This window comes from Myotis nattereri, assembly GCF_964212035.1.
Source record: "Myotis nattereri genome assembly, chromosome: 2".
NCBI lineage: Eukaryota > Metazoa > Chordata > Mammalia > Chiroptera > Vespertilionidae > Myotis > Myotis nattereri.
The window spans coordinates 24,203,592-24,218,629 of NC_138076.1; the positions used below are offsets into that span (position 1 = coordinate 24,203,592).

General features: G+C 44.3%; 1 protein-coding gene across 1 annotated transcript in view; it reads left to right on the forward strand.

Moving 5' to 3' along the window:
- Positions 1-5,001: 5,001 nt before the first annotated feature.
- The window catches only part of LOC308512645 (A disintegrin and metallopeptidase domain 3-like), a gene marked incomplete at both ends in the record, with an annotated part of 75,913 nt that continues 65,876 nt past the window's right edge, over positions 5,002-15,038 (forward strand). The window contains 2 exons of the mRNA XM_081082246.1: positions 5,002-5,059; positions 5,598-5,680. Of these exons, the coding sequence (XP_080938372.1) occupies positions 5,002-5,059; positions 5,598-5,680 (141 nt within the window). The remainder of the gene's footprint in view (positions 5,060-5,597; positions 5,681-15,038) is intronic.

Below are 15,038 nucleotides of genomic sequence, written 5' to 3' on the forward strand. Positions count from 1 at the left end.
CAAACTACTGGGAGTTGCTAGCTCCTTTCAGGAAAAATGGTCATTTCAGCCCAGCAGATGTGGCTCAGTGGTTGAGCGTAGACCAATGAACCAGGAGGTCACAGTTCCATTCCTGTTCAGTGCACATGCCAGGGTAGTGGGCTCAATCCCCTGTGGGGGGTACGTAGGAGGCAAATGATCAATGTTTCTCTTTCATCATTGATGTTTCTGTCTTTCTCTCCCTCTCCCTTCCTCTCTGAAATCAATAAAAAAATATTTTTTTAAAAAATGGCCATTTCAGTTTGCGGGCATATGACCAAATGCAGGACTCCTGGCCATCGCTTTTCTACATCTCCCCTCAATGTTTTTCACCCCAGCTTCTCCTTTGCACTTCAAATCTGCACCTCCCTCCCTGTACCAAGGCCTCCAGTGAGTAGCTGCAGATTAAAACTCCTGTGCTCTGGGGTGTGTTTTTTTTTTTTTTTTTTTTAAAAAGACACACACAGAAAAACAGAAACTGAGGCCGTCGTTCTGATCAGCTCTGGACTACTGGCTCCAGACCCTGCCATGGCCACAGCCCTGCCACCTTTCACAGCTGGATGTTTCGAGGGCCACAGGTCTTAGCACTGGTGCTCCGAGCGGTGGAGCCCAGCCTGGGTTCCAGGCCTGGGTCTCCCCAGGGAACAGACCCTCCTGTAGCCAAGTGTTCCCTCCTCATCTTGGCCTGCCACCTTGGAAGCTGGGTCAGCTCCTCTCCTGACCTCACCCTTCCTACCAGTCTCCAGGTGTATTCTCTCTGTCCTTCATATAAGTCTGCTCCTCAGCTGGGCCTCAGTTGGTAATTCCGGATATATGTTCCCCACTTCAGTTTTATCTAGTCTAACCCTGGAGGTGCCAAGAAGGGTCTGCCTATTAGGCTGCCATTTTATCCTATACATCAAATTGAGGAAGTTCCTTTATATCAGGGGTTCTCAACCTGTGGGTTGCGACCCCTTTGGCGGTCAAATGACCCTTTCACAAGGGTTGCCTAAGACCATCCTGCACATCAGATATTTACATTATGAGTAATAACAGTAGCAAAATTACAGTTATGAAGTAGCAACAAAAATAATTTTATAATTGGGGTCACAACATGAGGAACTGTATTTAAAGGGCCAGAAGGTTGAGAACCACTGCTTTATATCCTTAATTTATTGAGTGCTTTTATATTGAATAGACATTGATTTTTCTAAAACTTTTGTACATCTACTGGCTTGATTAGATTAGCAGAATATTAATTTACTAGAGGCCCAGTGCACGAAATTCATGCACAGGGGGAGGGGTGTCCCTCAGACCAGCCTGCACCTTCTCCAATCTGGGACCCCTTGAGGGATGTCTGACTGCTGGTAGTCAGAAATCCCTCTCACAATCCGGGACTGCTGGCTCCCAACCGCTTGCCTGCCTGACTGCCTGATTGCCCCTAACTGCTTCTGCCTGTCAGCCTGATCACCCCCTAACTACTCCCCTGCCACCCTGATCGATGCCTATCTGCTCCCCTGTTGGCCTGATCACCCCCAACTGCCCTCCCCTGAAGGCCTGGTCCCCCTCAACTGCCCTCCCCTGCAGGCCTGATTGCCCACAACTGCCCTCCCATTCTGGCCTGATCACCCAGAACTGCCCTCCCCTGCTGGCCTGATCACCCACAACTGCCTTCCCCTGCAGGCCTGATCACCCACAACTACCCTCCTTTGCTGGCCATCTTGTGACCACATCAGTGTGGCCATCATTTGACCACATGGAGGCAGCCATCTTGTGCAAGGGCCTGATGGTCAATTTGCATATTAGATAGGATTGGATATTACATAAATTAATATTTAGAAAAAGACATAAATTATTAGAATACCTCAGCTGAGAACAGTGTATAATTCCTTTTAGATGTTGCTGATATTATTTTGCTAATTTTTAAAAAATAAATTTTGTGCCTGAATGCCGTGGCTGACCGGCAGACCCTGAGTGATGGATAAATGATTACTCTAACACAGGTTTCTGGGAGAGGGCTAAGGCACTACTTGGCGTAAGCAATACTCGGCTGTCGCCATCAAGTAGCCCTGTTCGCCTGCCTCCTTTGGCCAGTATTCTCACAACAGCTTGAACTAAAATTAACCTCTAGATATGATCAGCAAGGTAAGCATCCTGGATAAAGCACATGTTTTTCTACAAGGTTGGGTCTTTAAAGACTAAACATAGAGATTCTAGCAAAACACCCCTGGGATCAGACTTGTTTGGAAAAGTCGAGGTAAGGGCTGCCGCCTTTGGCAAGGCCCCCTCAGAGGCCCCCCCCCCCCCGCGACCTCTCAGAGATTCCTCCTTACAGACCTCCAACCAAGTCACCTGCTTCCCCACACCAGAAGGATAGAAATAGGAAGAAATAGAAGAACCCAGCTTTGCCATCTCTACAGAAAGATGTCTGATTGGACAGCTATCCATTAACAAAAACAGCTCTGGGATATGTTGCTTGAGCAGAGTACTGTGGACCCGAAAGGTGGCCACACAAGTTCAACTCCAAGTCAGGGCAAATGCATGTGTTTTGGCCTCTGTCCCTAGTAGGGGGTGTGCAGGAGGCAGCCAATCAATGATGCACGCTCACATCAATGTTTCTTTCTCTCTTTCTACCTTCATTTCACTCTAAAAATTAAGTTAAAAATCTTAAACAAATTAGAAAGATCTCAAACAGACCAACTGAACACCTCAAGGAACCAGAAAATAATAAGCCCAAAGTTAGCAGAGGGAAGGAAATAATAAAGGTAAGATGAGAGTGGAATTAAATTATATAGAGGCTAGAAAACGAATAGAAAAGATAAACAGAACTAAGAGCTGTTTTCTCCAAAGGTGAACAAAATTGACAAACCTTTAGCTAGAAAAACTAAAAAAATAAAAATAAAAGAGTAAACTCAATGAAATATAATCAGAAATAAAGGAGATACTATAACTGATACTAAGACATATACAGAATCATAAGAGACTATTATGAACAATTATACATCAACAAATTAGAAAACCTAAAAGAAATTGGTAAATTCCTAGGCTCCATATACCCAATGTTACGGTACTTTCTAAAAACATTTTGCTCTCTAACTCTTCCTCAGCATCTGATTCCTGGAGAATACAATAGGGACATTCATTACTGACTCATTACCACCAAAAGAATAATCACTTTCTCAGTTTTCATTCTACCTGCTCTCTGAAATGCATTTGCAGTGCTTGACTACTATTTTATTAAGTAACTCTATTTTATTTTTAATCACCATATTACCATCTTAATATTTGATCATTTTATCTTCTGTTTGTATTCTTTGCCCGTAATCCCCCAATCATCTCTATTACCCATAATTCTACTTTAAGCCTCCTTTTTCTTTCCATATGCTTCCTCTTAGATGTTTTTTATTCACTCTTTTCCTGCATGTTATTCTTTAATGTGCTCACAAATGTATATTTTTCAACTCAAATCTCTTGTGTCAATCACATATTTCTAACTCCTCCTCCATATTCTATACCTACTATTCCATAAGCACCTCCAATTTAACATATTTTTAACTCATTATCTCTTTCCCTGATTTAATCTGATTCTTATAACATTGGTGCTCTCCTCTCCTCTCATCCCAATTGTTTAGTCATCTTAACAATTTTATCATCCTCCACAACAAATAATTCAACAAACCTATTTTTCTCCTTAAATATCATATATATATTTAAATCCTTTTGGTTAAGAGTATTACGGATATCCCTCCTACCATCCCCCCAATGCCTCCCTCCATCCAGTTCCCTCACCCCCAGGCCTTCATCACCCTATTGTCTGTGTCCATAGGTAATGCATATATGCATATAAATTCTTTGGTTAATCTCCCCCCCCCCCCCGCCCAAAACCTTCTTCCCTCTGAGATTTATCAGTCTGTACCATGTTTCCATGCTTGTTTGTTTATTTTAATTTTTAGATTCAATTGCTGTGTTTATTGCCATTTTATTCTTCATATATTTTCCTCCTCCTCCTCCTCCTCCTCCTCCTCTTCCTCCTCCTCCTCTCCTTCTTCTTATTTTTCTTCTTCATCTTCCTGTTTATAAAATATACCCTTCAACATTTCATCAAATACTGGTTTGGTAGTGATAAAGTGCTTTACCTTTTTCTTGTCTGTCAAAATCTTTTTTAAAATATATATATATTTTTTATTGATTTCAGAGATGAAGGGACAGGGGAAGAGCAATAGAAACATCAATGATGAGAAAGAAGCATTGATTGGCTGCCTCATGTATGCCCCACATTGGGGATTGAGCCTGCAACCTAAGCATGTGCCCTGATGGACTTGGAACTAGGAATAGTGTCACACGTATTTTGATATCAGCCTAGTTTCAGGCTTGTAGTAAACATGTAAAAAAATAATTGTTGATATAAACACAAATTATTTGAATGCCTGTAAGTCTCCCATCTTTTCTAAGAAGCAAACAGGCAATTGAAGAGTTGATTTATATTTGTTTTTTCATAACATCTCTTTATGTTCATGGGTGCGTTTGTATTTCTTTAGACAGACATAAGTAGAAATCTGAGACATAAGTAGAAATCTGGCAGTATATATGATTAAAGCAGGCAGTTGTCCACTACTAAGTATTGTGTAAATTTCTATTGCCTTTTCCCTTCACTATAGTAATTCAGCTATTGTACCAGAAAGCTATGATGTGAACTCTTCATATTGCCAAGAACTTCACTACCAATAGCTGCTTCCAGAAGAGAAAGTGGCTTTATAACCGAATGTGACCCCCAAAGACCTTTAAAACTTCAGTCAGCTTTGGGGAAATAAAGCACAGGCAGCAAATAGGCTCCCCTGAGCTCTGTGCTCAGCTGGCCCGTGGGCGGGGTCGTCAGTGGTGGGCGGGGCCGAGCAGTCTCTCAGTCCATCCCCCTGGCCCAGAACTCACCCCCCTGCGCATGCGCGAGACTCCTCAGTTATGCCACCAACTGCCTGCGCTGTGGCGAGGGTCAGCTGGCTCGCAATGCTGTTTCTCTTGCTGATCCTCTCAGGCCTCGGCAGGCTGACCTTCGCAGACCATTGTAAGTGGGGGAACCTGCGCCATAGGAGGGCCGCCCAGCACAGTGTCCCCGGGCGAGGCCAGTGTCTCCCTTCTTGCTCCAGATCCCAGGGCCAGGCTGGGGGTCCCCAGGCATGCTGTCAGAGCCACCTAGTTTCAGGGTCCTGCTGAGCCTGGTGGGTGGAGAGCCCAGAGCAGGCCTGGGGCAGTTGGCCCTCACTTACCTGAGTGTGCAGGGGCAGGAGAGGGCGCCCTGCTGCCGGGGCGGTGGGGCCCTAGAGAGCCTGGATGGGGTCCTGAGACCAGCACTTCCTCCCCCAGTCAGGATTGAGGTCAGCGAGTCCCAGGCTCTCTGGACAGTGGTAGGGCAACACTCTCACATGAGATGGACCTCTTCCTGGAGTCGCACAATGTGTGTGTGTGTGTGTGTGTGTGTGTGTGTGTGTGTGTGTGTGTGTTGGGACATGGAAGTTCAGAGTGACATGGCAGGAGAGGACAAATAAATGAAGATGAAAGATGCTACACCCTGGGAAAGCTCACACATGTTTGTCTTACTGCAGACTCAGAAACAACACATCTGCAGATCACAGTGCCACAGAAGCTTGGAACCACCACCAATGATGTCGATGTTTCAGAAACGCAAGTAATTAAGAAATCACTTTATAAAAATGTTTTATTTTTACTGAACTGCATGACTCAAGTTAATTCATGAGTATCCCTTTGTGAAATGTGGTCTTCTAATTAATGTATTTAAGAGTCATTTTATCTGAATGAGAACAAGTGTTTTGATAGCTTTAATTTCCCGAGTGTTATATGAACATTATGAAGTGATAAAGGTACTTAGTAATGTGATAGGAATCCAAGGATTGGAACCTCAGTGGCAGGGCCAGAGAGGAGCATGAATTGCCAATTGAAAAGCTATTAGACACTGAGGCAGGTTTTACAGACTGAATGGTCTGGCTGTCTCACTTTAAGGCACTCCCCCCAAAATCCAGTGATTATGAGTTTCCAAAATCTGTAATTCCAAAAACATAAGTATCCCAAGAGGTCAAAAATCTTAGAAGAGTTTAACACATACCAGGATAATGGGAACAAAACGAAAAGAAGAATGTCCACAAGAACAGCAGAAAAAGAAAGGAAAGCATTTAGTACACTCAAACACAATACACACACTCAACATACCGAACATTATGAAGGGTAAGCATTTTTAAATATTCAGTTCACTAGGCACATTTAACAATTATAAATTTGTAAAACTTTGATAAATGCCCTCAGCACATGTAAAATAATTTCTCCCTTATAGCACTAGAGGGAGAAATTTTCAAATTCATTTTCATAATGAGTCCAAAAAATGTTTTCCTGTAAGCATAATACCCTCTAAGTCCATTCATATTGTTGTAAATGGTAAGATTTCGTTCCTTTTAGTGGCCACGTAATATTCTATTACATAGAGTATGTGCCACATCTTCTTTGTCCATTTGTCTATCAATGGAAGCTTAGGTTGCTGCCATATCTTGGCTATTGTGAATAATGCTACAAAGACAAATACCATATGATTTCACTTATATGTGGGATCTAAAGAACAAAATAAATGAAGAAATAAAACATAAACAGACACATTGATACAGAGAACAAACTGATGGTTGCCAGATATAAGGGGGGTTGAGGGGAGGCTGGGTGACCATAGTGAAGGTATTAAGAAATATAACTTGGTTCTTATAACATAGTCATGGGCATGTAAAATACAGCATAAGGAATATAGTCAATAATATCATAGTAACTATGTATGCTGCCAAGTGGGGACCAGACTTATCCAGAGGATCACTTCCTAAATTATATAAATATGTAACCACCATGGTGTACACCTGGAGCTAATATACTGAATATCAATTGTAATTGAAAAATTAAGAGAAAAAATGTTTTGTTCAAATGGTGGTGAACAAATCATAAAGATATAAAGAATACTTGAGAAATAAAAATAAACATTTTATTCAGTGGATATATATTAATTGAATGATCCCACAGAGTGAATGCACTGGTTTCCCCTTTCTGCTATTTGTTACGACTCACTAGGCCCCACAGTGTATCACACATGAGGCTTTTTAAGGGCAAAGCACCTGGTGCAGCAGGACAAAGAGAATTCAGGCAAATATCAGGATCCAAGAAACATCCACAGTCAGCTCCTCATGAACCCAGTCTCTGCCCCTGAAACATGCTGAGTCTCTGGTTTGGAATAACAAGACCTGGGGGAGGAACTTTTGCCTTGAGAGCCTACTCCTCACAAAGCTTTCAGTCACTAGGAAGCCACGCCAGCCCTGTCTAGATAGGGAGGGCAACTAAGGAAGCTAACTTTAGCCTGGGAAGTTTTGTTCCCTAAGTGTGCATTACAAGTCTCACAGTCCTTTTGACTAAGAGTCAGACACATTCAGGCTGGAGGCATCCCCCGAAATAAAGGCAGAACTTTGCTGATCCTGCTGTAAATCCGGTCTGTCTCCACAGTAATTAATGCTTCTTAAGGATATACAGGTGATTCAACAAAATTGACAAGAGCACGTTAAATAATTAAAAATCAAACACAGTACAAAACTCCTTATATGGTCACAATTTAAAATTTATCAAAAAGACTGAAATATGTATTTGGTAATTTAAAAATACACCTGTACATCATTCATGAATTGAAGAAGATACCATACATTATAATGGATATTAAATAACTAATGGTCAAGAATGAAAGAGGTGCAAACAAAGTACTTTACTTTGAGTCATGCTCTTAAGATGGTATAGGGAATAATTTATAATTACAAATACCTAAAGAGAAAAAAGAAAAGTTTTGAAAAGTAGAACTTAAAATTAACTATAACCTTAAAAATTTAAAGATATGGCTAAAATTAAGATGTAGGATTAATGAAAGAAAAAGTTACACCAGCATAGTCTGGATCCACAGTGTCAAAAATTTATTTCTCATAGAAATGTAGGACATATTTTGGTGTGGTAGACTAAGGAAAATGGAAAGGAGAAGAAAAATATGTAACATTAGGAATGAGAAATATATAAATGTGTAAATAAAATATCAAACATATAAGCATATAAATTGTTTTTTAAAAATAGTTAAATTCATAGAAATATAATAGAGCTGACCTAAGATAAAACAGACAGCACTGATACTTTTTTCCTTTTGAGAAACTAACACATCTTTAAAATCATATGACACCACCCTTCCCACAATCCCAGGATAAACTGATTCCATGATAGGATAAAGAAGAGGTTGTGTGTACATACTATTCAACCACAAGAAAAGAGGAAATACTACCATTTGTGAGAACATGAATGGATATTGAGAATACCATGCTAAGCAGAATAAGTCAGAAATAGTTAACAATCTTCTGATTTCACTCATATGTGGGATATAAAACCAAAAGCAACAAATGAACAAACAAGAAAAACAAATACTCATAGAATTAGACAACAAGCTGTATAGTGGTTACCAGAGGGAAGCAGGGTGGAGGAGGTAGTAGAGGGTAAGGGGTGTCAAATATATGGTGAGGGAAAATGATTTAACTGTGGATGATTTTACAATACAATATGAAGATCATATATCATAGAAATGTATACCTGTAAGGTATATAATCTTATAATCAAATGTTACCCCAATAAGTTTACTAAAAAGAAGGAAAATGTATAAATTATATCAAATACAATTTTTTGTACTTCCAAACTCCTATGTATCCTAACTCAGATTAGAAAGTTTAATTGTGCCCTTTTCAGACATAACCACCAACATTACTATTTTCTAGTTTTGGACCTCACATGACTGGTACTTCTATTGTGCTTGGGGTCTTTGATTCAACATTCTATTTTTGCGATTCATCCATATAGATCATATGTAAAACTAGAGGCCCAGTGGGTGAAATTCATGCACTGGGGTGGTGGTGTCCCTCAGCCCAGCCTGCAACCTCCCCAATCTGGGACCCATCAGGGGATGTCCCTGTGGTATTGGGCCTAAACCAGCAGTTGGATATCCCTCTCACAATCCGGGACTGCTGGCTCCCAACTGCTTGCCTGCCTGCCTGCCTGCCAGCCTGATCACCCCCTAACCACTCCCCTACCAGTCTGATCACCCCCTAAATGCTCCCCTGCTGGTCCAGTCGCCCCCAACTGCCCTCCCCTGCTGGCCCTGTCGCCCACAACTGCCCTACCCTGCCAGCCAGTTGCCTCTAACTGCCCAACCCTGCTGGCCTGGTTGCCCCTAACTGCCCTCCCCTACAGGCCTGTTCCCCCCCAATTGTCCTCCCCTGATGGCCTGATCATCCACAACTGCCCGCCCCTGCCAGCCATCTTGTGGTGACCATCTTGTGACAACATGGGCGTGGCCATCTTGTGACCAGGTGGGGGTGGCCATCTTGTATGAGTGTGTGATGGTCAATTTGCCTATTATCTCTTTATTATATAGGACTAGAGGCCCGGTGCAAAAAAATTTGTGCACTCGGGCAGGGGGTGCCCTCAGCCCAGCCTGTTCCCTCTTGCAGTCTGGGACCCCTCGGGGAATGACCAACTGCTGGCTTAGGCCCGCTTCCCAGGGGATGGGGCCTAAGCTGGCAGTCAGACATCCCTCTGGCAGCCGGGGAGCCCTTGGGAGATGTCTACTTGCCAGCGGGGAGCAGGCCTAAGCTGCAGTCTGACATCTTTAATGCTGCTGAAGAGGCGGGAGAGGCTCCCACCACCACCGCTGTACTGGCAGCCGTCAGCCTGGCTGTGACCTAGCAGAGCTCCCCCTGTGGAAGCACACTGACCACCAGAGGGCAGCTCCTGCATTGAGCATCTGCTTCCTGGTGGTCAGTGTGTGTCATAGTGACCAGTCATTCCCAGTTGCTCTGCTGTTAGGGTCAATTTACATATTACCCTTTTATTATATAGGATAGAGGCCTGGTGCATGGGTGGGGGCCATCTGGTTTGCCCTAAAGGGTGTCCTGGATCAGGGTGGGGGTCCTCAGGTTATTTTGTTTGTTAGATTCCATATATTATTGAGATCATATGGTATTTGTCTTTCAATGGCTGGCTTACTTTACTTAGCATAATAATCTCCAGGTCCATCCATGCTGTTGCAAAAGGTCAGATTTCCTTCTTTTTTACAGTCACATAGTATTCCATTGTGTAAATGTAACAGCTTTTTATCCACAGCTTTTTGGCCAGCATGGATAAGGGGCCGATGGGTGTTCTCAGGGTGGTCACACCCCCTTCAGGGTGGGGGTCTGCACTGGGGTTCCTGGCCAGCCTGGGTGAAGTACTGATGACTGTTTTCAGTCTGGCCACAACCCCTTTAGGGTAGGGTCCCCCCTGGGGTGCCTGGATAGCCTGGGTGAGGGGCTGAGGGCTGTGTTCAGACTGGCCAAGCTCCCTGGTGACAAAAGCTCAAAGCCTCTCCTTTTTATCTTTTTCTTTTTTCTCTGGGATATATTTACCTTCTGTAATTGAAACTGTGTTGCCTTCAGTGGAGCTCAGAGCTGGCCGCGGCAGGCAGGAAGCTTGTCTTCCTCCATCACTGGAGCAACCAAGTCTCCTGCTTGCTCCAGCTCCGTGGCCACGGCTGGCTGAAAGCAGGTATCTGGGGTTTATTTATCTTCTATAATTGAAACTTTGTTGCCTTTAGTGGAGCTCAGAGCTTGCCGCGGCAGGTGGGAAGCTTGGCTTCCTCCATCACTGGAGCAACCAAGCCTCCTGCTTGCTCCAGCTCTGTGGCTGCCGGCCACCATCTTGGTTGGGTTAATTTGCAAATAGTTGCTCTGATTGGCTGGTGGGCGTGGCCTAAGGCATAGCAAAGTTATGGTCAATTTGCATGTTTGTCTTTTATTAGATTAGATAGTTTATAATTTTTAAATCTGCATAGTATACTAAAAATTAAAACATTAACTGGTAGTGAAATGGTTTTCAGTTTGTAACCATGATGAATCAATTAGCTCCAAAAGAACAAGTATCTTTTTGATATATGATTTTCTCTGCATATTTTTAGTGGAAAAATACTGATTTATAGAGTAAGTGCATGTTATATTTATAGAAATCAGGCAGTATACTTAAATGGTTATAGTACTTTTTAAACTTCATTTTTATTGTTTATGTTCTTACAAATATTGCCTTCCTCTCCACTTTATTCCCCCTTCTACCCATCCCTACACTTTGGTTTGTTGTTTGAGTCTAGGGATTAGGCATATATATTGTTTGGCTAAGCCTTTCATCTTCTTTCATCTAGTTCCCCCTCTCCCTACCTCTTTTACAGCTGTCAGTCTGTTCCCTGTATCCATGACTCTGTTTCTGTTTTGTTCCTCAGTTTATTTTATTTTTTAGATTCCACATATTAGTGAGATCACATGGTATTTGTCTTTCACTGGCTGGCTTACTTTACTTAGCATGATAATCTCCAGGTCCATCCATGCTGTTGCAAAAGGTCAGATTTCCTTCTTTTTTACAGTCACATAGTATTCCATTGTGTAAATGTAATACAGATTTTTATCCACTCATCTAATGATGGGCATTAGGACTGTTTTCAGATCTTGGATATTGTAAATTACACTATAGGTAATGCATAGAGGTGCATAGATTCTTTGAATTAGTGTTTCAGGATACTTAGGATATATTCCCAGAAGTGGAATCACTGGTGAAAAGACAGTTCCACTTTTAATTTTGTGAGGAAACTCCATACTATTTTCCACAATGGCTGCATTTCCACAATCAGTGCACTAGGATTTCTTTTTCTCCACATCCTTGCCAACACTTGTTATTTGTTGATTTATTGGTGGTAGATAGCCATTTTGGTAGGTGTTAGATTTCTACTAGCGGTGTATGAGTTTCTGTTATTCCACATTCTTACTAATACTTGGCATTCTCAATATTTGTTGTTTGCAATTTTGTTACTTTTATTCCCTTTTATTCCTTTTTCTTATTCTTTTTTATTTATTTGTCATCCCACAAATAATGATGATGAGTGACATATAGAATATTAATAGGCCAATTGGATATGAACTGCAAATATTATTCTTTAGTCTGGAGATTGCCTTTTAACATTCTTAATTGTATTTTCAGATGCACAATAGTTTTTAATTTTGATGTGGTGTAATTTATCAATTGCAGGGGCTGAATAGAAGTCCCTGTGTGATATATGAATGGATTACTCTGACACAATGGTTCTCAATTTTCCTAATGCTGTGACCCTTTAATACAGTTCCACAAGTTGTGGTGACCCCCAACCATAAAATTATTTTCATTGCTACTTCATAACTGTAATTTTGCTACTGTAAACAATATGTAATTATATATGTGTTTTCTGGTGGTCTTAGTTGACCCCTGTGAAAGGGTCATTCAACCCCCCCAAAGTGGTCATGACCCACAGGTTGAGAACTGCTGCTCTGACACAATGTTTGTTGTCAAAGAGAGGGCTAAGGGACTGCCTGGCTAAAGGAACCAGACAGCCTCGATTGCCTCCCTTATTAGGCTTTTATTGTAGCAGCAGTTTAAGATAAAATTTATCTCTTAGATACAATCAGTAGGGTAAATATTTGTGGGAGGACACATGTGTTTATAATGTCCTTTAATCAAGGATGCCCAAAGATTAAATATAAGGATTTCAGTAAACATCTAGGGGTATGTACATGCACAGACTTGTTTGGAAAGATCAAGGAATAATTAGAGGCACTCCCTTAAATCAGAATTCTAATAAATAGCACAGGTGGCCTTCTGCACACTTCCCTTTTCTCAGAATATCCTCCTTACAAACTTTCCAACCAAGTCTCATGTGCTCACCAACATCTCCTCATTTTGTGTTTTGCTGAATGTAGAAGACAGAGGGAGGTGGTGAATTTACTGCTTTAGAATGTCAGTGTCTGTGAAGCGCATTTTCTGCTCCAGTTCCAATTTTACAGACTATAAAAAAATCAAAAAGGGCAATGGTTAGTTATCTGAATGCATGGAGTATGAGTATCATCATCCTATTTAATAATAGAGAAACATGGTAATTAACTGTAACTTCGCTACCCTTCCCATTGGCTAATCAGTGAGATATGCAAATTAACTGCCAACCAAGATGGCGGCTGGCAGCCAGGCAGGTGAAGCGAACAGGAGGCTTGCTTGCTCCAGTGATGGAGGAAGCCAAGGTTCCCCGCCTGCCGCCGCCCAGCTCTGAGCTGCTCTCTAAGCAACTATGTTGCAAATATAGAAGCTAAACAATCCCCAGAAACCTGCTTTCAGTCAGCCAGGATCTCAGAGCTGGAGCTGAGCCTCAGAGCTAAAGCCGGCTCTCAGCTCCAGTGATAGCCATAGAAGGTAAATAAATCCCAGAATAAAAAATAAAAGAAATAAAGGAGAGGTTGGGAGCTTCAGTCACCCGCCAGCCTGAAAACGGCCCTCAGCCCCTCACCCAGACTGGCCAGGCACCCCAGTGGGGACCGCCACCCTGAAGGGGTTGTGACCAGCTGCAAACAGCCATCATCCCCTCATGCAGGCTGGTCAGGCACCCAAGCGGGATGCCCACCCTGATCCAGGACACCCTTCAGGGCAAACCAGTCGGCCCCCACCCGTGCACCAGGCTTCTATCCTCTATAGTAAAAGGGTAATATACCTCCCAGCACCGGGATCAGCGGAGCCGCGAGGCCTCCCAGCACCGGGATCAGTGGAGCAGTGAGGCCTCACTGCCCCTGTGTCAAGCGGAGCTGCGAGGCCTCCCAGCACCGGGATCAGCTGAGCAGCGAGGCCTCACTGCCCCTGTGTCAAGCAGAGCCGTGAGGCCTCCCAGCACTGGGATCAGTGGAGCTGCGAGGCCTGCTGGCCCCTGGAGCAGCGTGACAGGGGCAACACCCAAACCCCCTGATCGCCCTGTGGCTCTGTGTGTGACAGGGGGTGGGGCCACAACCTCCCTATCTGCCCTGCTCTGTTCATCACAGGGGAAGGCGCCCCAACCCCCTGATCAGTCCTGCTATGTGCCTGATAGGGGGAGCTCCCCAACCCCCTGATCGGCCCTGCTCTGTGTGTGACAGGGTGCGGTGCCCCAACCCCCCCATGGGCCCTGCCCTGAGTGTGACGGGGTGGAGCCGCAACCTCCCCATTGGCCCTGCCCTGAGTATGACGGGGGGAGTGCCCCAACCCCTGATCGGCCCTGCTCTGTGGGTGACAGGGGCGGCGCCCCAACCCCCCCATCGGCCCTACCCTGAGCGTGACTGAGGGTGGCATCGCAACCTCCTGATCTGCCCTGCTCTGTGCATGACAGGGGGTGGAGCCCCAACTCCCCAATCGGCCCTGGTCTGAGCCCGACCAGGGGCTGCGGGGTAGGCACCTAGGGATTGGGCCTGCCGTCTGCCACCCGGGAGCGGGCCTAAGCCAGCAGGTCATTATCTCCCGAGGGGTCCCAGACTGTGAGAGGGCACAAGTGGGGCTGAGGGATACCTGCCCCCCGCCCAGCCAGTGCACAAATTTTTGTGCACTGGGCCTCTAGTATATAATAAAGCAGTAACATGCAAATTGACCATCATGCCCTCGCACAAGATGGCCGTCCCCATGTGGTCACAAAATGCCCACCCCATGTGGTCACAAGATAGCTACCCAATGTTGTCACAAGTTGGTTGGCAGGGGCGGTCAGTTGTGGGCAATCGAGCTGGCAGGGGAGGGAAGTTGGGGGCAAACAGGCTAGCAGGGGAGGGCAGTTGGGGGCAACGGGGCCAGCAGGGGAAGGCAGTTAGGGGTGACCAGGCCAGCAGGGGAGGGCAGTGAGGGTCAACCTGGTCAGATGGACAGGACAGTTGGGGGTGACTGGGACTGCAAGGGAGGGCAGTTAGGGATGACCAGGATGGCAGGGGAGGGAAATTAAGGGTGACCAGGCCTGCAGGGGAGGGCAGTTAGGGGCAACCAGGCCAGCAGGGGAAGGCAGTTGGGGGCAACCAGGCCAGTAGGGGAGGTAGTTGTGGGGGACCAGGCTGGCAAGGGAGGGCAGTTAGGGGTGATCAGGCTGGTAGGAGAGCAGT